At 43.2% G+C, this 23,345-nt stretch overlaps 2 protein-coding genes and 1 non-coding gene across 3 annotated transcripts in view; all 3 read right to left on the reverse strand.

The window, feature by feature from the left end:
• The window catches only part of UBA2 (ubiquitin like modifier activating enzyme 2), a 42,084-nt gene extending 37,125 nt beyond the window's left edge, over window positions 1-4,959 (reverse strand). Inside the window, exons 1-3 of the mRNA XM_037137073.2 lie at window positions 4,762-4,959; window positions 1,868-1,951; window positions 358-428 (exon numbers count right to left, since the gene is read on the reverse strand). Of these exons, the coding sequence (XP_036992968.1) occupies window positions 358-428; window positions 1,868-1,951; window positions 4,762-4,899 (293 nt within the window). The 5' untranslated portion in view covers window positions 4,900-4,959. The remainder of the gene's footprint in view (window positions 1-357; window positions 429-1,867; window positions 1,952-4,761) is intronic.
• A 2,873-nt stretch (window positions 4,960-7,832) lies between these two features.
• LOC128628208 (U6 spliceosomal RNA) lies at window positions 7,833-7,935 on the reverse strand. The gene has a single exon (XR_008392536.1). It is a non-coding gene; the product is annotated as a U6 spliceosomal RNA (small nuclear RNA).
• Window positions 7,936-17,077: 9,142 nt separating this feature from the next.
• PDCD2L (programmed cell death 2 like) overlaps window positions 17,078-23,345 on the reverse strand; it is a 46,270-nt gene continuing 40,002 nt past the window's right edge. Inside the window, exon 7 of the mRNA XM_037137075.2 lies at window positions 17,078-19,643. Within this exon, the coding sequence (XP_036992970.2) occupies window positions 19,513-19,643 (131 nt within the window). The 3' untranslated portion in view covers window positions 17,078-19,512. The remainder of the gene's footprint in view (window positions 19,644-23,345) is intronic.

Here is a 23,345-nt window from a genome sequence, read left to right on the forward strand (position 1 = left end):
AAATAATTTAGAAAAATCTGAATCATCACATAAAAGGATTTTTCATAGTTTTAGAGTATCTTTTTATTTAGAAGAATATAAGATCCTTTAATAAGTTTTCAAGTAACTTATTTATTCAAAGTATTAAAATATCTTACCTCTTATCTAAACCACTCAAATCATATATAAGCTATTACAAGAATGCCACTTGACTTATGTGGGCACAAACTACCACATTTTAATTATACTAGAAAAGTCATTTTTACAAAGTAGGATGACTTCAAGTGCATATACTTGGCTAATAAAAATACCTTATACTTTAAAACTTTAATTAAAAATTTACAACAAAAAATTTTCAACATAATAATAAGAGCATACTTCATGATGCTGTCATGGTAGGCTATGATATTAGCTTTCGGGTAAAACTGCAGTACACTTTCTTTGGCAACCTGGAAAAACAAGCAACACTAAATTACTAATTTACTAAATTAATACAACATTTCTATTTGTATTTGAAATACATTTATGGCAAACAATACTACTGTTTTACCTACTCACATAATCTTGTTCTTATTAAAAACTAAAGAAATATAAAAATGTCAAAATTTCATTAAAAGTAAGCTATATATACATATTTATAAAATAATAGGAGGGTCACCCTACTCTCATATATAATTCTACAAGAAAAACAAGCTTCATTAAAAATATAAAATATAGCACAGAAGTGTCATTCATTCATTCAACAAATATTTACTAAGCATCTTCTATGTACCAAGATCTTTATAAGGAAGGCACTTGGTAAGCAAAAGTGTCATTAATCTAATAACCATCCAGATAAATGTAACTATAAACTATGAGAAATGATAACCAGAAAAAGCAGAGGTTATTATGAGAAGATATGGTTTATTCTAAGAGATTTGGGACAGTACCCCCAGAGAAGGGAGCCTAATGGAAAAAACCTTGGGTGGGAGTTTGCTATAAGGACTGGCTGAAAAAACCAAAGGGAAAAAATGTCCTAACGCCCCAATCAAAATGGAACATTCAAGGAACTAAAAGCCCTGGCCAGATAGGTGTTGGTTAGAGAACTGTTTATATCAAGTTGGAGGTTCAATCCTTGGTCGGCAGACATAAAAGAATCAACCAATGAATGCATGGATATGTAGAACAACAAATCGATGTTTCTCTTTCTCTTAAATTAAAAAAAAAAAAATCAATAAATAAAGAAAAGGGAAAAAAAAAAAAGAACTAAAGAAAGGCCAGGGTGGCTAGAACCTCAGGGGAGGCTGTCTCCTTTAAAAAGGCACAACAGCACTGGCAGGTGTGGCTCAGCTGGGCGTAGCTCCACAAAGCAGAAGGTCCCAGGTTGGATTTCCAGTCAGGGTGCATGTCTGGATTGCCAGTTAGATGCCTGATCCACTTATGACAGGCAAACAAGTTTATGTTTCTCTCTCACATCAGTATTCCCCTCCCTCTTTTTCTCCCTTCCTTACCCTCTCTCTAAAATAAATAAGGTTAAAAAAATAAAATAAAAAGGGACTGCATAAACTATAGCTTCTCTTGCCTCCAAATAGAGGAGCGGCCAATCTCTAGAGAATGTAGGAACACAAGGTTCATCACAAGCAAACAATCATAAATTTAAATAAGAAAGGGGAACCATTTATAGGATTTGGTACAGCACTTCCATTTCCTCAGTAGACCAAAAAAGGGAGGTATCTTTAGTCCTTTACTCCACATATCCTTTTTATTTTTCACAATACCTCAGCTAAAGAGATGGCTCCTCCATATCATCCTTCCTACTATATATCTAATTAACCTAACATCATAAATAGAGGATCCATCAAAGAATAGAAAAATAAATGAATAGAAATGGTATGAGAAACATAGTTACCTGCGCCTTTGATCTTCCAACATGTTTCTTTTGAAATAAAAACTGTCTGTTGAGGTTGCTGACATCAATAGTATCCAGATCAATCTACAAATACATAAAACCCAGATAAATCATAAAATTTCTGGTAATTTTGAACAATAGCACTATTTTTGGCCTTTGATAAGCAAGAACCTTTGATATTTGCCACATTAGTGGAGAAAATGCTTTTTGACCAATGCCAAGATCCTTAAATAGATTATGTATATAAAAAAAATACAGGACCCATACTGATTTCTCAAAATTAGTATGGTCAGGGTTGGGAAAAAATATACAATATGAACAGAAAATAAAACAGAGAATAACAAATAAAAGATAAAGACCCAAAACAGTCATAAATTACCCCAAGAAAGGTAAAATGAGACAAAAATCTTAAAAAACAAAAACAAAAAACAAGATAACTACCACCCCCCAAAAAATTTTTTTGGATAAAAAAGAAAAAAAAATTTTTTTTTGCCCTGACTGGTATGGCTCAGTGGGTTAAGCATCACCCTGCAACCGGAAAGGTTACTGGTTCAATTCCCGGTCAGGGCACAGGCCTGGGCTGTGGGCCAGGTCCCCAGTTGGGAGGCATGTGAGAGGGTTCTTTCACACATCAATGTTTTTCTCCCTCCCCTCCCTCTCTCTAAAAATAAATAAATAAAATCTTTAACAACTTATTTTTTTAGAAAGAATGCAAATATGTTAGTAAATTCCATATTGGCCCTGGCCAGGTAGCTCACGCAGTTTCAGGGGGGAGCCAACATCAGGGCACATGTAAGAAATCAACCAGTTGCCCTGGCCAGTGTGGCTCAGTAGGAGCACCAGTCTGCAAATCCAAAGGTTATTGGTTCCATTCCCACTCAAGGCACATGCCTGGGTTGCTGGCCAAGTCCCCAGTTGGGGTATGGGAGAGGCAACAGATCTATTGATGTATCTACTGTCGTTTCTTTCCCTTTCTTACTCCCTCCCTTCTCCTCTCTAAAATAAATAAAATCTTTAAAAAGGAAAGAAAATCAACCAGTGAATGCATAAGTAAGTGGAACAACAAATCAAAGTTTTTCTCTCTACATAAAATCAATAAATAAATTCCATATTGAAAATGCAGTCCTGACTGGTGTAGCTCAATGGACTGAGTGGGAGCTGCAAATAAAAGGGTCCCTGGCTTGATTTCGAGTTGGGGCACATGTCTGGGTTGCCGGCCAGGTCTCCACTGGGGGCCTCTTGAAAGGCAACCACACACTGATGTTTCTCCCCCTCTCCTTCTCCCTTCCTTCCCCTCTCCCTAAAAATAAATAAAATATTTTAAAAAAGAAAAAAAATGCATTATATAACCCATCTCCACCAATCTAAACTTTCAATCTACATATTAAGATTTAACTGGGCCCTGTTTTTCTTCCTTAAATAATACCTGGCAAACAAATTTACTGAATTTCGCTTCTTTAATTCAAAAATCTTCAAAACAATTTCATTTATAATTGTATCTTGAGGGCTGTAAAGAAAAGTTTCTACACAAGATTTTAAAAGTCATATTTTATGTCTTATCTATTGCTGCTCAAAAGCAAATATAAGGCAAGAAAATAATGACTAAAGTAATTTTCATTCCATTTCAATAAATTTATGTGCAGAGTAATTAAATCTTCTAATTATGAAAGATCTTAACAGTTTTGCTTATAATTTGGGAAAATCAAAGCATATAACCAACCACCTAAACATTTTCTCTTTGTATTTTCAAAATTTACTACAAAAATTTGAATTAAAAATTTTACTACAAAAACTAAACCAAATAAAATAGGATCAGCACTTATTTCCAGGTGCCCAAATTCACCGTCTAGTCTATTACAAAATGGTTATTTTAAACAAGTATCGGTAGTTATCAGGTGAGGCACAACCATTTTGAATTTTTGGTACCGAAGGCAATGGAACGAGAGACCCTATAAAAAGGCAAAGGAAAAATGTGTATGTTGTTCCCCCCAATCACTCATTTATCAGCTCAGTCAGACATCTCTACTCCCTCCCCCCCCAATTCGTGATTCTACTACATATTAAGACATTTTAAACTCACATCCATTTCCAGGAAACATCTCTAATCTCTAAAGAGTTTACTTTAATAGGAATAACTTAATTTCAAACTAGTCACTGCAAACTAATGCAAAAGTTAAGATCCAACCAACATCTGTAATGAAATAAGTGTATTATCTATGCTAATAGCAGTAACAGTCACACTTATTGTACCCAGAACAGAAAGAAAAGTACGCGCCCCAAAGGAGTCCTGCCACTTGCTTCAAGAGCCAAGGTAAAATAAATTACTAAACCCCAGTTCACCTCACTTTTCTTCACACCTGTTTTTTAAAAAGTGATTAAAATAGTGTTTGCAACTACACATAAGAAGTTAGGATTACTTGCGTTAATGCGAGTAAACCCCTCAGGACTCCACCAAGGCTCGGGACAAGCGCTCATTTGGGTAGTAACACCGCCACCCTCTGCTCTGGATCATTTCTGAGTTCAGGGGGCCCTCTGATTTAAAGTCACAATGTGCACTATAAATTCAATCACCTCCTGCCTTGCATTAAAGCTAAGAACTGCTCTACAGCGAGAGGCCACTTCTACACCCTAGAGACACCACAAATTGGTGCTGTCCTGGAAGCTGAGGCCGTCCCGCCGAGGGACGCCCGGAAGACCCGGGCCCGCGGCCCCCTCGGTATCCCGCGCAGGCCCAGGGAGCAGCGAAGCCTGCTCTGTCTCCGCCGAAAAGCTTTCTCAGTTCGGCCAGGACCCCGCAGCCTCTTGGCCTGCCGTAGCACCCTGACTCCGTTCCCAACCCCCGGGCCGGGGTACCTCGGCCCACCATGCAGCCCGCGCGCAAGCCTGGCCCTCACCAGGTCGATGTGGGTGAACCCGGTAAGCACGAGGTTCTTGAGAAGCTCACAGCCAATGCCACCCGCGCCCACCACCAGCACTCGGCCACGAGCCACGGCCTCCGCCAGCTCGCGGGGAAGCCCCCGTGAGAGAGCCATTGCGGGACGACCACGAGCGCGACTAAGGCGGAGGCGGGAGAATTGAGCCGCGACCGGAAGCGGGTGGGGGAAGGGCGGTCCGGCTTCCGTTTCTGCGCACTGCGGCCGCCGGTTGGCTCCAGGTGCGGACCGTTTAGGATTTGATGAGAGGGCCACTCATTCTCAGGCTGGATTGCGAGCTGCGGGAGTCTCACACTTGCGGCTGTACTTCTGCATGGTCGTGTTGTTCCTATTTTGTTTTTTAGTTTATTTTTTTAGAGGCAGAGGAAGGGAGGGTGAAAGAGGTAGAAAAACATCAATTAGGTTGCCTCTCGTACGCCCTGGGCCGGGGACCTGGACCTGCAACCCACTTCGTCTGAGGATGTCTAATGTACTGAGCCACACTGATCAGGATGGGTCGTGTTTTTACATACATCCGCAGACCCACTGCCCAGTTTAAGAAGCCTAAGGGTCACCTTGTAGCCTGTGGTTTGAACCTGAAGGCCAAGGTTTCTTTACAGGTTAGAAAACAGATACCCCTACATGTAAAGAGCTTTTATAAATTAGGAAGAAAATGAATGCCACTCCTCCCTCCCCCCGCCAATATAGGCAAAAGATGTGAACAGGCAATCAAGAAAATGGGCAATACGATCAATAAGCATATTGAAATTTAATCAAAGAAATACAAAGTTGTATGTAAATTATTCTTACCTGTTAAATCAGCAAAAAGTTGAGAGAGGGGCTGGAAGTCTGGGTAAGAAGGGAGAAGTGATTAAGAAGTACAAATTGGAGCCCTGGCTGGAGTAGCTCAGTGGTTTGGGCGTGAGCTGCCAACCACAGAGTTGCCGGCTGGATTCCTAGTCAGGGCACATGTCTGGATTCCAAACAGGTCCCCAGTACCAGGTGTGTGAGAGGCAACCACACATTGATGTTTCAGAGAGACATCTTTCCTTCCCCTCTTTCTCCTTTCCTTCCCCTCTCTCCAAAAATAAATAAAATCTTAAAAAAGAAAGTACAAATTGGTAGCAAAGTGTCATGAGGATGTAAATAAAGTACAGCATAGGGATTATAGCCAACAATATTACAACTATGTATGGTGCCAGATGCTACTAGAGTTTTTGGAGATCACTTTGTAAGGTGTATAAGTGTCTAATTACTATGTTGTATACATGAAACTAATATAATATTGTATGTCAACCGTAAGTGAAAAAATGTTTCTTAAAATGGCAGAAAAAAGTATAATACTTTTCAAAGGATAGGGTAAACAAGCATGAATAAAGCATGTAAAATATATTTGTGAAAACAAAAAACATATTTGTTAAAATCAAAAGCAAATGGAGAGAAGTCTTGGAGTTTCCCTGAGCAAACAAAACAAGTTTAGTCAATAATTTAGTTTTAGTTACCGATCACTATGAAGACACTACTTTATCACGGTATAAGCTGCTTTGTAAAATATATCCCTGAGTCTCATTCCATGTTCTAGTTTGAGTGCTCCCAGTTTATAAACTGTCTTTTCAGTGTGTGCACAATAAACTTTTACTAATTACTACTTCTGTGATTCATTGGTTTTACTTTGGCTGAACCTTTGGCAATTAGGATTAAAATAAGGATTAAATTAGGATTTAATTTGGCAATTAAAAAACAAGAAAACCATAGTTAATATTTGTATGTACCTGTGTGTGGTAGAATTTTATATAATTTTATTTCTTCTTTAAAGTTTTTTTTTACTGTTTATTATGGTTATCTTGATTTTTTTCCCTTTTGCCCCCTCCACCTAGCCCACCCCTGTAGCCCACAGTCTGTCCATGTCCACAGGTCATTCATACATGTTCCTTGACTAGTCCCTTCCCTTCTTTCCATCATTCCCCCCCCCCACTCTCCTCCCCTCCTACAGCTATTAGTCTGTCCCATGTCTCTGGTTCTGTTTTTCTTATTAGTTTATTTTATTCATTAGATTCTAATGATCTAATGAATAGATCACTAGTTGAGATTATATGGCATTTATCTTTTGCCAACTGGCTTATTTCACTTAGCATAATAGTCTCCAGTTCCATCCATGCTGTCACAAAAAGTAGGACTTTCTTCTTTCTTTCTGCTGATTAGTATTCCATTATGTAAATGTGTTGGGGACCACTCTGCCTGGTTTCAGGAACTGTAAACCCCCATGGCTAAGGATGAGTGAGTGACCTTTGGAATGTGAGCCACAGGAGATAAAGCTTGTCTCTGGTAGCAAATGCTGCCTCAGTTTCCTCCCTGCCCCCAAAGCATGGTTGGAAGTCAATGACAGGTAAGTCTCCTCCCAGAGGGGAAACCTAAGCCAGACTCGATCACTTGGGAGGCCATCATTGAAGGACTCCGAGGGCTGCAACAAAGAGCGAGCCATAGACCCTTGCCCCCCGGCTATGTGACACACACAGCCTGATTCCCCAAGTCCTCTGGGAAAAGCACTTCCTGGCTCTAATCCATTTAAGCCTGAAAACTTGATGGGGAGGGGTACAGCTCCTAGCCTTGCTAGAGCGAATCTGGGGAAATCTGGCATAAGAAAGAATTCCTAAAAAATCCTGTGAAAACTGCTTTGCTAAGAGTGTTTTCATTCATATGTTAAGGGTCCGAGCAGAAAACCCTAAAGTTTCTGCAAACCCCCTACCTGACAGACTGACTCAGACTAAGCCCTCAGATTTCTTTGAAATGTTATCTACTGTTTGATCCTTGCCGCCCTGTATTCCTATGTATTACAACCCCATAAAAGACCCTGCAGGAAGAGGCTCCTGGCCTTTTTCCTCTGCGAAAATGGCCACCTCTCTTCCCCAAGCAGATCATGTCTTGGTACTGTTTACTTTCATCCGTGGCAGACGGGGGGACTTGAGGGCAAAGTCACCCCCACATAAATGTACCACAGTTTTTGAATCGACTCATCTACTGATGGGCACATGAGCTGTTTCCAACACTTAGCTAAAAACATGGATCACTTCATGAATTTGGGTGTTACCCTTGTGCAGGGACCATGCTAATCTTTTCTGTATTCCAGTTTAGTATATGTGCTGCCAAAACGAGCACTCTTCTTTAAAATTTTGTGTATTTCTCCGATGCTCATGTTCCTTAAAATGTTTTAAAATCAGAAAAAAATTATTACCCAACCACTGACAAGAAAGGATGAGTATGTAATGGTGTAATGGTGGTAATATTACTACAATGGCAATCATATGTGTCAACAGTATGTGTATCAAATCAACACATTATACATCTTAAATTTACACAATATATTTTTTATTTTTAAATACATTTTATTGATTATGCCATTACAGTTGTTATATTTCCCCCCTTCATTCCCCTCCACCCTGCATACCTCCTCCCCCACCATTCCCCCCTTTAGTTTATGACCATGTGTCTCAAGTTCTTTAGATTCTATATTTCCCATACTAATCTTGCCCTCCCCCTATTTTCTACCTAAAGTCAATGCTACTTATTTTCTGTACCTTCTCCCTCTTTCTCCTCCTCCCACTCCCCTGTTGCTAACCCTCCACATAATCTACATTTCTATGGTTCTGCTCCTGATCTAGCTGTCCTCTTAGTTTGCTTTTGTTTTAGGTGTGGTTGTTAATAACTGTGAGTTTGCTGTCCTTTCACTGTTCATATTTTTTATCTTCTTTTTCTTAGATAAGTCCCTTTAACATTTCATATAATAAGGGCTTGGTGATGATGAACTCCTTGAATTTGATCTTATCTGAGAAGCACTTTATCTGTCCTTCCATTCTAAATGAAAGCTTTGCTGGATAGAGCAATCTTGGATGTAGGTCTTTGGATTTCATGACTTGGAATATTCTTTCCAGCCCTTTCTTGCATGTAGGGTCTCTTTTGAGAAATCCGATGACAGTCTGATGGGAACTCCTTTGTAGGTGACTATCCCCTTACCTCTTGCTGCTTCTAGGATTCTCTCCTTCATTTTCATCTTGGCTAATATAATGATGATGTGCCTTGGTGTGTTTCTTCTTGGGTCCAAATTCTTTGGGACTCTCTGAGCTTCCTGGATTTCCTGGAAGTCTATTTCCTTTGCCAGATTGGGGAAATTCTCCTTTATTATTTATTCAGATAAGATTTCCACTTGTGGCTGTTCCTCTTCCCCTTCCAGTACCCCTATAATTCGGATGTTGGAACATTTAAAGATGTCCTGGAGGTTCCTAAGCCTCTCCTCATTTTTTTGAATTCTTGTTTCTTCATCCTTTTCTGTTTGGTCATTTTTTTTCTCTTTCTGGTCCACTCCTTTGATTTGAGTCCCAGTTTCCTTTCCATTACTATTGGTTTCCTGTGCATTTCCATTCATTTTAATTAGTTTAGCGTTCATATGTTCCTCTAATTTGTGACTAAAATCAACCAGTTCTGTGAGCATCCTGATCACCAGTGTTTTGAATTGTGCATCTGAAAGTTTGGCTATTTCTTCATCACTTAGATTGATTGGCTCTGGGGCTCTGAGTTGTTCTTGAGCCATGTTTTGATCTGTTTGTGCCTGTTACGTATAAGGAGCAGAGCCTTAGTTGTTCACCAGGGCAGGGCCCCCCAGGTCACTGGTTTGTAATGCTGTTTGTGGGGGCGGGATCAGAGAGGGACAATAGCAGTCCCCTCTGCTGCTTCCCATCACTGGGGCCTGCTCCAGTCTGTCTCACTGCTCGCTCCTTCACCGGTTTATCTGCGAGAGAATGTGTGACCGCGGTCAGCCCTCAGTGAGTCCGCCCACTTCTCCACACCCGGGATCTGCCCGCAGCTGCAGGCACACCTGGGTCGCACGCCTGGGTTGGTCCGGTGGATCTTTCCTGCCCACCCCCGCTCTGCTGCTGGCTCTGCCCCTGTTACCAGTTTGGCTGAAGTGTTCGTTGTTGTCAGTCTTCTGTATAGTTCAATTTTCTGTGGTTTGGTTGCGTTTTTGTTCCTAAAACTTTATTGTTTTTAAAATTGGTTGTGGGAGAGGGCACAGGGCTTCCACCTACGCCTCCATCTTGGCAGAAGTCCACAATATATTTCTTTAAAGATTTTATTTATTTATCTTTAGAGGAGAAGGGAAGGAGAGAGGGAGAGAAATATCAATGTATGGTTACCTCTCGTGTGTCCCCTGCTGGGAACTGTCCTGCAACCCAGGCATGTACCTTGACTGGATATCAAACCGCAATCCAAATTTACACAATATTATATGGCAAATATATTTATTTAAAAAATTATTAGCCCTGGCCAAATAACAGTTAGTTAGATTGTTGTCCCAATAAGCCAAGTTTGTGGGTTCAATCCGTGCCTAGTCAGAACACATAACAAGAATCAACCAATGAATGCATAAATAAGTGGAACAAGTCAATGCTTCTCTCTCTCTAAAATCAATTAAAAATTATTAGAATAAAGGTAAAGATGGAAAACACAGAAAAACACTTTTGACTTTTATGGTCTTTCTCATCAACTGCTTGATTCTCCTACTAAACACCAAGCTGATTTGTGAGGAATACTTAGGCTGCTGCTCTGATGCGTAGGGCAAAGAAAGCATTAGAGTGCCCAACCAGGGTAGGGAGCACCTTCATAGTGGGTTACTGATGATCCTTTCCTACTATTGGCCTGGCACTCACAAAGGCCCCAACCTGGCAGCTAAACCTAACAGAGGCCCTCCACAGGATACTGAACTTACTTCTCTCTGTAGTAACCCAGTGAATGGGAGCCACCTTCCTCGGCTTTCCTCCTGCCTCCAACTTCTTTCCCTGGGCTTAGGCTGATCTGGGCACCTAACTCTGAAGGCCTTTGGTTTCCTTTGTTGATATGTCAATGTGTATATGCATAAAGTGTAAAATACGTGCCCAACAAGTTCAAATAGGTTATAAGTAGAGGAAGTAAAAGCTGAAAGTCTCACTGCATACCCTAATCCTACTCTTGTCCTGGTCTTTGTCTTTCTAGATCTAGGTTTTTAAATAGCAATATGCAATTTTACATTTAAACAGGTTCACACTGAACTTATTTGCACTACCTTTCTGCCTTAACAATGTATAACAACTCTACCCTTATTTACTGTGCCTTATAACCACTCATAAATGGCTCCCCCTAGCCTCCCAATATCTTTTTTATTTAGCTGAAGAATGGATTTAAGGTAATGGCTGTCAGGATATGCGGGGTAGGACAAATGGTAGCTGAACTACAACCCAGAAAAGACAGCTGACGTCAAACCAGGGAGACGAAGCAATGGGCTTTGCCAAAACTATCCACATAGCAACCAGGGCCCGAGGAAAGCCACCAATGATATATTGCTGCTTTGTTCAAAGGGGACCAATCCCCAGCTCCCACAAAGAGAGCCAACCAAAATAAAACCCCACCACATCCCTGCTTGGGCGCAGCTTCTTTGGCCCCCCAATCTATGGACTGGAAAACCTCACCCGGGTGCGCAAACCCCAATAAAGCTCTATACTGCCTACCTTTGTGGCTGACTGGCATTTCTTCCTCAGTGAAGCCTAAGAACACCTTTTATTTGGTGCCGAAACCCGGGAGGAGTTGTCTGCTGAAGACTGCTCCTCTCCCTACTCCCGAGGAGGCCTCATGGCCGCCCCACCAATACAAACGAAGAACCAGGGTAAGTGCTGTTGCCTTTAAGTTTCTGGTCCCCGAACGCTGATTCCGGGCCCCCATCTGCTGGGAGAGACTGCTCTCACACCAAAACTGCAGCGCTGTGTTGGGCTGACCCTTCCGGGAGAGGCTGCTCTCCCTCTGCTGAGAGGTTCTGGGCACCGGAGGAGACGTCCCTGGACCCAGACCCCCATTTTTACCAGACCGGATCAGTAAACTGGGTTGAGGGATGCCCATTCCCATTTGCTGATCCTTGTGGGACTAGGAATAAGGGGACAGGAGTCCAAGCCAGATCCTAAGTCACCTCTAGGCAGCCTTCTGAAAAATTTGCCAGCAGTTGACCTTGGCCTTAAGCAAAAACAGCTGATTTTTCTATCCACTATGGCTTGGCCGTTATATCAAATGGGTAATTGTGAAACCTGGCCTCCTAAAGGCATTTTCCCTTATTATCTAGGTTACCCTTACTGACCTGGATAATTTTTGCAGACAGACTGGCAAGTGGTCTGAGGTCCCCTACATTCAGGGCTTTTGGACCTAATGCTCCTGCCCAGATCCGTGTGTCCAATGCTCCACAGCCCAAGTTCTCCTCGCCCAAGGGAACCTTGAACCCATGTGGCCTCCTAAGCCTACTGCCCCAGAACCTCCCTCCTCCTTTTCTAAGACCCCTGAAGATCTTGCTTCCCCTCCTTATCAGCTCCCACCAACCCCTACTCCAGCCCCAGCCCTCCCCTCTCAACCGGATTCTCCCCCTCCCTCTGAAGACCTTTCTTCCCTGGTTAGCTCAACATACTCGCTTCTGCCTGAATCTAGAGCCCCTAGACTTCCCTATTGGCCCCCTCTGGGAAGTGGCGGGAACAGAAGGTGTCGTTTGGGTCCACGTCCCTTTTTCACTAACTGACCTCTCTTCAATTGAAAAACACCTAGGCTCGTTCTTTACTAACCCTACTAATTTTATTAGGGAATTCCAGTACCTAGTCCAGGCTTATGACCTCACATGGCATGACCTGCACATCATTTTAACTTCCACCATGACCCCAGATGAGCGCAACCACATCCAGACTGCAGCTAGGGCTCATGCAGACCAAACCCACGCCACCAATCCCCTCATGCCAGTAGGGGCCGAAGCCATGCCAGAGGTGGAACCAGACTAGGACTACCAGGTAGGACAGACGGGTCGGCGGTGCCGCAACCAAATGGTCGAGTGCCTGATAGCAGGTATGCACCAATCTGCCCAGATAAGCTTAGAGAGCTCACCCAAGGCCCTGGAGAAAATCTGGCGCTGTTTCTCAACAGACTAACCCAGGCAATGGTGCTTCATACCCACCTTGACCCGGCTTCTAATGTACTTTATCTCCCAGTTGGCCCCAGATATTAGATGGAAACTGAAGAAGGTCTTGGATGGCCCCCAATCCTCCATCTGAGATTTGGTAAACATAGCATTTAAGGTTTTCAATAACCGGGAAGCAGAGGCTGAGGCTGCCCGCCAGGCTCGCCTACAGCAAAAGGTAGCGCTGCAAACCCAGGCCATTAGCGTCCCTGTCCCTGCAGCCAGCGGCAAACACCGGCCCGGGGGCAAAGCCTAAGTCCAGGCCAAAGAACACCGCACCGGGGGCCTGTTTCAAGTGTGGCAAAGAAGGGCACTGGGCCTGCCAGTGTCCTCAACCTCGACCACCAACAAAGCATTGCCCAGATTACCGACAGCTTGGCCACTGGAGGGATGCCTGTCCCCTTAGAGGCTCGTCCCCGGTGCCTCCACATGGGGGACCAGCCCATCAAGGTGTGGACTCTTCCCTGGCTGCGCCGGAACTTCTTGGACTCCTAGATGACTGAAGCAGCCCGGACTCGAAGACCCCCATCACCCTCGCCAAGCCCAGGGTAACACTGCAGGTAGCAGGTAAGTCCATCTCTTTCCTAGTGGACACGGGGCTACCTACTCTGTTTTACCATTTTTTCAGGACCTTTTACTCCTTTCCAGATCTCGGTCATGGGGGTTGACGGGATCCCGACTCGCCCATGGCAAACCCCACTGCTTAGCTACAGTCTGGACGGCCTTCCCTTTTCCCATTCATTCCTTGTCATACCCTCCAGCCCTATTCCATTTCTAGGACAGGATGTTCTCCAATAATTAGGTGCCACTCTTCAGATCTCGCAAAACCCAACCCCTTCCTCCTCCCTTACTTATCCTCCTGCTGTTGGAAAACCCAACTCCTCCAGCTCCACCCATTTCCCCTTCCCTTGTCAACCCACAAGTATGGGACACTTCTACCCCAACCGTGGCTTCTCATCACCTCCCAGTCGTTGTCCGCCTAAAACGGCCGGATGCTTTCCCATCCCAACCCCAATTTCCTATTTCCCATGCAAACTTAAAAGGATTACAACCTATTATCACCTGCCTCATAGACCAGAAACTTCTTGTCCCTGTTAATCCTCCATGCAATACTCTCATTCTCCTGGTCAAAAAACTGTCCAAGTAGGACAAAACCATCCGGAGCCTACTGCCTGGTCCAGGACCTTAGACTCATCGACGAAGTGGTCGTCCTTATCCACCCGGTAGTCCCTGACCCCTATACTATTCTCTCTCCCATTCCTCCTAATACAACCCACTTCTCAGTCCTAGACCTCAAAGACGCCTTCTTCACTATCCCACGACTCCCAGAGTCTCAGTTTCTTTTCGCCTTCACATGGACAGACCCTGACACTGCTCTGTCACAACAGCTCATGTGGACAGTCTTGCCGCAAGGGTTTAGAGATAGCCCCCGTTTATTTGGTCAGGCTTTAGCCTGGGACTTAGCCTCCTGTGACCTAGGCTCCAGTAAGGTCCTCCAATACATAGATGACCTCTTTCTCTGCAGCCCCACTTTACGGGACTCCAGACAACATACTGCAGATCTCCTTAGCTTCCTTGCCCAAAAAGGCTACCAAGTCTCTCCTGACAAGGCTCAGTTGCCAAGCCAGCAAGTCACCTACTTAGGTCTCTCTCTCTCTCACCTACCTTGTGCAGCCTTACAGCGGACCGCACTCAACTCCTCCGCAATCTCCAACCACCTATGACAGGAGATCAAATTCTCTTTCTTGGGGCTAGTTGGATCTTTCAGACAGACATTGGGTCCCCAACTTTGCCCTACTCACCAAGCTGCTGTATGAAGTGGCCAAAGACACTCCTACTGGCCCCCTCACCTCCCCCAAGCTAGTGCAAAAAGCCTTTACCGTCCTGCAAGACACTTTCTTACAAGCTCCCTCCCTTAGTCTTCCCAACCTCTCTCGCCCTTTCCATCTATTCACAGACAAGAGGCAGAGAGTTGCGGTTGGAGTCTTGGCTTAGCCGGTAGGCCCAAACCTACTCACCCTTCCCTGAAAAATGAGGAATGGCCGACCTCTAGCCCCTCTATGTTCTCCTGACAGCAGAAAGTAGCCAGATTGAACATGGTGCCCCTTATCCTATCAAAGAGGTCGGAATGTCAGGATGGGCGGGATAGGACAAAATGGCAGCTGAACTACAACCCAGAAAAGACAGCTGACGTCAAACCAGGGAGCCGAAGCAATGGGCTTTGCCAAAACAAATATCAACATAGTAACCAGAGCCTGATGAAAGCCACCAATGATATATTGCTGCTTTGTTCAAAGGGGACCAATCCCCAGCTCCCACAAAGACAGCCAACCAAAATAAAACCCCACCACATCCCTGCTTGGGCACAGCTTCTTCGGCCCCCACTCTGTAGACCGGAGAACCTTGCCTGGGTGTGCAAACCCCAATAAAACTCTATACTGCCTAACTTTGTGTCTGATTGACATTTCTTCCTCAGCGGAACCTAAGAAAACCTTTCAATGGCTTGGACCATTTCTGGGAATTACTCAGTTTTCCTGGGTCTCTCCCATATATCCAGGAGGCATACATGTTATTAAACGGTTTTTCTTCTGTTAATCTTTTATTATATTGGGGGAGTCTCACCTAAGGACCTAGAAGGGTAAAAGGGAGAATCATTTTTCCTCTCCCACAAAACCCAACATGCCTGAAGCCTTACTGAAGCCCCTTCAGTTTGCACATAGCCAGCCACTTTCCTTCAGGTGCTCAAGAGGGTAGGATCAGGTAGGGTTGTAACCAGACACACACTGACCAGGTAAACCCCACCTCATGATAATCTGGGCCTAATGTGTTATTTAGCAGAGCAGCAAACCAAATTGTATACACCCAGTTTCCCCATCTCTGCAGGCAGAGAGCAAATCTGTACACAACTGGTATGTATGTTTTTATACTGCTGTCAAGGGGTAGCAGAATGAAAAGGGTTAATAACAAAAACCAAATGGAGAGGATGAAACTGTAGGAGGGTGCAGCCAGGGGGTCCCCAAAAGAAGGATTTGCAGTGGGATCCAGAACTCAGGGTATCCAGGAAATATTAAAAATATGGGATGTCCTCACCCCCACAAGTCTGAGCTGGGGGGGATGGGATACATGGAGCAGCGCCACTGAGTTGTTTTGCATAGCAAGTTTCTTTGCAGATAACCTCTAGAATGGTCATTTAACATATCTATAACCTTTAACTGGTTTCATAATGTTAAATAGCTGTGGCGCTGCTTTGAGCCAGGGGAAAGGGAGTGACTTCCATGCTGCTTTGAGCCAGGGAGAAGGGAGTGACTTCCACTCAAGATGTAACTGGGAGGCAGCTCCCCAGCCCTTGTTACAGTGCCTGTGTGAGAGCTTGGAGAAGATTGGCTCCATGCCATGGGGCCACTCCTGCCTGGACTTAGTATGGCAGCCCAGTAAAACTGGGAGGATATGGGAGTCCTGGCGGGTGTAGCTGATTGTGGGGAGAGTCGGAAATGGGACTGCAGAGGAAGATTGGCGTGAGGATTTAAACACAGACACGGCAGCCATTGAGAGACCCACCCACTTTTGGCCAGAATGGGAACTGTCGAAGCCATGTGAGAGAGAATCACCATGTAGCTTTAGCAGAGAGACCCATGTGGCTTTGGCCAGAGTGGGGGGGACCCCCCCCACACACAGCCATGAGAAGAATCATGCAGCTTTCTATTTCTTTTCCTGAGATACAGTACCTTGGACTGGACAAAGGGGGAAAGAAGGACTGTGTATGTTTGTGGGTACTTTTAAGGGACTTTGGGATTTTGATGAAGACATTAAGTCATTACTCTTAAGTCTGTATAACTTGAATAAATAATTCCCTTCCTTGTCACCAATCTCTAACATGGAGAGCTATAATTTTCTGGTGAAGGGAAAGGTGAACCTAGTACAGGGGGACCCCAGGAGAAGGGGGGTCAACTAGGTAACATTGTGGGACGCCCTTCCCTGGTGGCCAATCCGGAAAAACCATGGGAGACCACATGTGCAGTAGCTTTACAACTACCTGTCACAGTAAAAGCCTGCCAACACTAGCCAGGAAGGATCTGCCCTATAAGAACAGAGTCCCTCCAGCCCATGAGGTCAATCCCTGCTTGGAGTTGGCCTGCTCCCATGTTCTCTGCTATAAACTCTGGGTGTTCGGTTCAAATCTTTGTCCAGATCACCAAGAACCTGGTTACCTGTGCCCACCTGTGACAAAACCAGGAAAGTCAACTTAATGCTGCCTGTCACTACCGGACCCAGTAAGTAGAGACAAAATTTAGATCTTTATGGGTGCTTTATTCAGATAGCCAGCAATCTGAGATGACAGCAGGTTATATACCCTGAAAGACCATCTTACATCTCATCTCAAGCTGACCTTTCTTTATAAGAGGGTAGGTAAAAGGTTTAGAATTCACGGAAAAAGAGGTAAGAGGTTTGGAATTCAGTGGGAAAGGTTAATCAGATAAAAGCTGCAGCTGTTCCATTTCCCTTGCATCCTTTCATCTGCTGACTGGTGATTATCTGTGTCCCTCCTCTGCTATGTTCCCTCCCTGGAGCACAGTGGCTCAGATACCATCTTCATTGCTTGTAGTCTGCCTGGGGTACCAAGGTAGAACTGCTTGTGGGTCTCCTGGAGTCAGGGTAGGGCCAGTCATACATTCCCGTTTCTGGAATAATAGCTTTCTACATGCATTAATCACCAAGCCTATTAACTATACAACTAAAGCTAAAAAACTGGCAACTCTTGAGTTCCCCCATGGAGGAGAACCTGGAAAAGCAGATGGCTGGATGGAAGGACAATGTTCAGAATTCAGCAAGAGCCCCGTCCCAGTGATAATGCAAGGGCAGAAGGTAGTATCAGCTTAAGAGATGTTCAAACCTGTAGAGAAATTTTTTAAGAATTTTTTTTTTGAGAGAGGAGAAGGGAGGGAGAAAGGGGGAAGGAAACACCTATCAATGTGTGAGAGGAAAATGACAAGCTGCCTCTCACACACCTGCAAGCAGGGACCGGGCCCCCAACTCCCGCATGGGCCCTGACTGGGAATGGAACTGGCAACATTTCATTTCACAGTCTGGTGCTCAACGCACTGAACCACACCAGCCAGGACAGAATTTTTATGAGTTTAAATTGATAACTGAAAGGTTTTCTTAGGCTCTGTTGCGGAAGAAATGCCAATCAGCCACAAAGATAGGCAGTATAGAGCTTTATTGGGGTTTGTGCACCCAGGAGAGGTTCTCCAGTCTGCAAAAGCCACACATAAGCAGGGAATGTGGCAGGGTTTTATTCTGGTTGGTTATTTTTGTGGGAGCTGAGGATCGGTCCCCTTTGAACAAAGCGGCAATATAGCATTGGTGGTTCTCCTTGGGCTCAGGTTGCTATGCAGATATCCATTTTGCTAAAGCCTGTTGCTTTGGCTTCCTGGTTTGACGTCGGCTGTCTTTTCTGGGTTGTAGTTCAGCTGCCATTATGTCCTACCCCACCCATCCTGACAATAACAAGAAACAAAATCTCAAGAGACTGAAAAAATTCTCCAGAGAATGGCAGTTTTGGAGCTTATTTTATACACAGACTAAAAAGAGGAGACATAAAGAGGGTTATATGAAATCCATTGCAAAGTCAGGAAAAATAGAGAAACATACTTCTTTTACACTGGTGGTACAGGATAGTTAATAGTTAACATTTACAGCACACGGAGATGGTACGGGGTTCCCTGGTCTGGAGTTCTGGTGCCAAGATTGTGCCTTGAGAGGTCTGGCACAAGATTAGTCTCAGATTTCAAAGGTATATTACCTTAGATGCAAACGGACAATAGACAGGTTTACTTAAGGTAAAGAGTGACCTTTGTTAAGGAAGCTAAAGGTCTAGGACATGACTACCCACCATGACTCACTTTTAGTTACGAAGTTTTATGTTCAGATCATCCTGTGGGATTAACTTTCAGTCCTTGAGTTTGTGAGGCTGCCATGTAGGACTCCCCTAAGCTTGTCAGGTTTAGTGTGTGGCCCTTTTTAGTCCACAGAATAGGTGAGGGTAGGGAGTGTGGCAGGGGAGAACATGGGCAGATATAAACAGCTGGTGTCACAGAATGGGAGCCTAAAGCAGCTGGAGCAGGTGGAGTGGCTTGATCGGTTGGCATCCAGGGACTGCAACAGAGTTCAGGGAGGTGCAGAAGCAGCAGGCATAATAAGATGCTGACCACTGCTCAGGGCTCTTCAGCTGCTCTCCCCTCTAGATGCCCACCAGGCAGCATGTGCAGCTAATGCCTGCCCTCTGGGCTATAGAGGAGCTTCATTCCAAGCTTCTACTGGGGAGAAAGGCCACTAACCTTGGAAGGATAGACAAACCCACAGCCAGGACATTCTAAATCTCGCTTCAGTCCCGGCATAGTACCAAATAGACAACACTTATAGATGAGAGTGAAGCTGGTGTGGCTCAGGGGATTGAGCACGGGCTACAAACCAAACGGTCACTGATTCGATTCCCAGTCAGGGCACATGACTGGGTTCCAGGCCAGATCCCCATTACGGGGTATTCAAGAGGCAAACATACACTGATGTTTCTCCCCCTTTTTCTTCTTCTCTTCCCCTCTCCCTGAAAATGAATAAATAAAATCTTAAAATAAAAAAAATAACTTATAGTCAAAATGAAGTAAAAACACAAATTTGGACATTAAAATTTGTCTTCATTTATATAAATAAAGGGAAATATTCTACTTCAATAATAATTCATCTGGGTCTTCTTGCACAATATAAAATTCTTCCATGGGAGTCTGCTGATTTTGAGGCCAGCAACTCTTCTCACATGTGTAAATTAGAACTGTTCCAAATTCCACAGAAAGACCTGAAAAATATAACACATTCAGGATTCCAGCAAAGAGAAAGTGTTATGAGAAATGCTTGATATCTGAGTTTGCTCATTGGACAGAGGCCAGACACTGGAGCAAGCCTGCTTAGCCTGGTGCTCCAGCTCTACTGCCTATGGAGCAAGAGACTTCACCTCTCTGGAATGGTGGTTCTACTCATCACAATGGCAAGAACGCTGTGAGGGGGATTAAACACACTAATTCATGGACGATACTTATGACAGAGCCTGGCACATCTTATATGTTCACTGTCCAACAAAGAGGCTAAGCAATTAGATGATAACAGAAGGAAAGGAGAAAAATGGCTCAATATCAGGATAACCAGTGTTGATACAGGGAGTCACTTTACCTTACAAGCTGAAAAAATAGTTATGTAAAGCAAAATCAGTGCTTACTAACTTTCAGTCACAATACAGTTACTCTTTCCTACAATAAATGACCACTGATGATGAAAAGCAGATTTAACAGGATCTGAAAAGCAGATTTAAAAAGTTACTCTTTTTAAAAATATCTTTATTATATCCTCATACTTAAAAAATATTTTATTTACTTATTTTTAGAGAAAAAGGAAGGGAAGGAGAAAGAGAGGGAGAGAAACATCAATGTGTAGTTGCCTCTCACATGCACCCCCAATGGGGACCTGGCCTACAACCCAGGCATGTGCCATAGACTGGGAATCAAACCAGCAACCCTTTGTTTCACAGGCCCATGCTCAATCCACTGAGTTATGCCAGCCAAGGCAGGAAAATATACTTTAAACATAAAAACAGATCTAAACAAGTCTTCATTACAGCTGTCTAGACAATCTGACAGTGAAAAACCATTTAAAAATAAGTCATTCTAACAGAACACACTACCTCCAAGAAAGGATTCAAGCCAAATATAGAAAATAAATTCTAAGAGTTTACAGAAATGTATCAATGCATGGAGCCATGAAGAATAGTACCAAGGAAACATAAGCAGCAACTCCTGCTAACATAAGAACAGGTAGACAGGACAAGATGAGATACAGGTAGATGGTTTGAAGCAGTCAGGGAAAAATGTTTAAAAAAAAAATTTAAACAGGGATAATAGAAAAAAAAAAAGATCAACAACAGAAGAAAGAAGGCCAAAATAGAGCTGATTAGGGAGAAACAGCCTGGTGCATTTGACATAATTTCTAACAAGAATATGCAACAGGAAAAGGGTAGAAAAAGGCTGGAGCCTTGGAACTAGTAACCACCAGGATACAGGAAAAGGCAGTGCAAGAAATAAAATACCAAGTATCTGAGTGCACATGAAGCCCGAGGTCAGAAACCTGTCAGAGCTGGGGGGTGAAGGAGGGCTTGGAGACAAGGAACCATATGAAGGTAAAGACAGGCCCATTACACATCTAATGAAAAATATCAGAAACCACAAGGAATAGAAAAAGACAGGTGAAACCTAATTATAGGCAGAAAGGAAAGACCTGAGAGAACCTCAATGAATGCAGAGGTAAAGGAAACAGATGTTGACACGGATTTTAGAGGAGAAAGATGATTAAAGAAACTTGTGTTGTTCTGGTGGAAAAGCTACAAATACAACAAAAATAATTTCAGAAATTAAAAGGAAGAAAAACTAAATATATTGGTTCAAAAACCAATCTTGTCCCATGATAAAGGGTTTATTAAAAAATGGGACATAAAGAAGTACCTGGTATAGTGACTTAACTTCATGAATAATGAAAATTCTACAAGTAACCCAGCATGAATGTCAGTTACAAGGTGGGGAACACAGGCTTCCATCAGACTTCTACAGGGCAACACTCAATGCCAAAAGATACCTAAGTAAAAGTGCCAGATCTCAGGGATTTTCAGAGAAGTGTATTTCTCAGTGAAACCCAGACATGGAGTTGACAAAAGGTAAGAAGTAAAGGGCCAGTGGGCCCTTGGCTCCCTGTCTAGCGACAGCACCAGGACTACAGTGCTCTACAGAAATTGGGGTTCAAGAATTTTATACATGTGTTGTCCTTCAAATACAAAGACAGACTAGCACACACATTCTTTTTTTTAATTATTGTTTAGAGAGAGAGAGAGAGAGAAACATTGATTTGTTGTTCCACTTAACTTATGCCTTCACTGGGTGATTTCCATATGTGCCCTGACCGGGAATCGAATCCTCAACTTGGGTGTTATCAGAACGATCCTCTAACCAACTGAACTACTTACTGGGCCAGGGCTTAGCACACACTTTCTGAAGAATGACACCTATGAGCCCTCCTAGAAGCTATTACTTGATAGAATCTAGCTTCCAGAGAAGAATCCAAGAAAAGGATTTAGGTATAGTAAAGCTAAAATGTACATTGGTGCAAACACCAAAATCATTTAAACATAAAACTAAGGCTAAGTTGGTGGAGAATTCTTTTTTACTTGATAAAGTAAAAAATGATACTAAAATATTTGGAGAAGGACTAGGGTATAAATTTTTCTTTTATCCTCATGGATTCTGTGACTCCTGTAACTGATTACTTTTCCCTTTTAGACACCACGATTCAAAGTTTACAACAAGCACTGGCTGATGTGACTCAGTGGGTTGTGCACCAGCCTAAGAACCCAAAGGTCACTGGTTGATTCCCAGTCAGGGCACATGCCTGGGTTGCTGGCTAGGTCCCGCATTAGGGGCCTGTGAGAATCAACGAACGTTCCTCTTCTGTTATTCCCTCCTTTCCCCCATCCCTAAATAATAAAGCCTTTATTTTTTTAATTTACTTTATTTATTTTTAAAGATTTTATTTATTTATCTTTAGAGAGGAAGGGAAGGAGAGAGGGAGAGAAACATCAATGTATGGTTGCCTTTGGTGTGTCCCCTGCTGGGAACTGGCCTGCAGGGAACTGGCCTGCAACCCAGGCATGTGCCCTGACTGGGAATCGAACTGCAACTGTCTGGTTTGCAGGCCCGCGCTCAATCCACTGAGCTATACCAGCCAGGGCTCTAATAAAGCCTTTAAAAAACCGTTTACAACCAGCTTTATGAACCATTTTCAACAAGTATTTTATGTATTTATGACTTCGACTTTATTTATGCTACTTTACTCCTGAATTCTCCTACTCTTATTTTCTTTGACTAATTTTTCTCACTTATTTGAAACAGTATTTGAAATTCCTGAATTTTAAGCATCTTTACAACTTCAGTCATTTTTAGAACATAATATTTATTGATTCTGTGAAGAACTAGTAAGTGAAAAGTAGCTTTCAAAAAACTTATTCTTGCCCTGACAGTGGGGTGCAGTTGGTTGGGCATGCAGCCCACAAATTGAAAGGTTGCTGGTTCAATTCATTCTCAGGGCACATGCCTGGGTCGTATCGGTTTGTTCCTGGTCAGGATGCATAGGAAAGGCAACCCATCAATGTTTCTATCTCACATTGATGCTTCCCTCCCCCTCCCCACTTTCTAAAAGTAAACATATACAATCTTTAAAAAAATTTTCTTTGGTAAAAATTATATTACCGGTTTGAATTCTTTTTTTCTTTTTTTAATTCTTTACATATGACGTAATTACTCCTGAGCAATTCTCTACAATAACATAATTGAATTGAGATTTTAACTGAAGAACTATGGATTACTAAAATGTTCCCTAGAATACATTTTCAGCAGAAATGTCCATAAATCAAAGCAAAAATTAGCATGCCAATATAGAAACATAAAATGATCAAATAGTTTAC

Source organism: Artibeus jamaicensis, unplaced genomic scaffold (genome assembly GCF_021234435.1).
Source record: "Artibeus jamaicensis isolate MK-2021 breed Jamaican fruit bat unplaced genomic scaffold, CSHL_Jam_final contig_589, whole genome shotgun sequence".
Taxonomy (NCBI): Eukaryota; Metazoa; Chordata; class Mammalia; order Chiroptera; family Phyllostomidae; genus Artibeus; species Artibeus jamaicensis.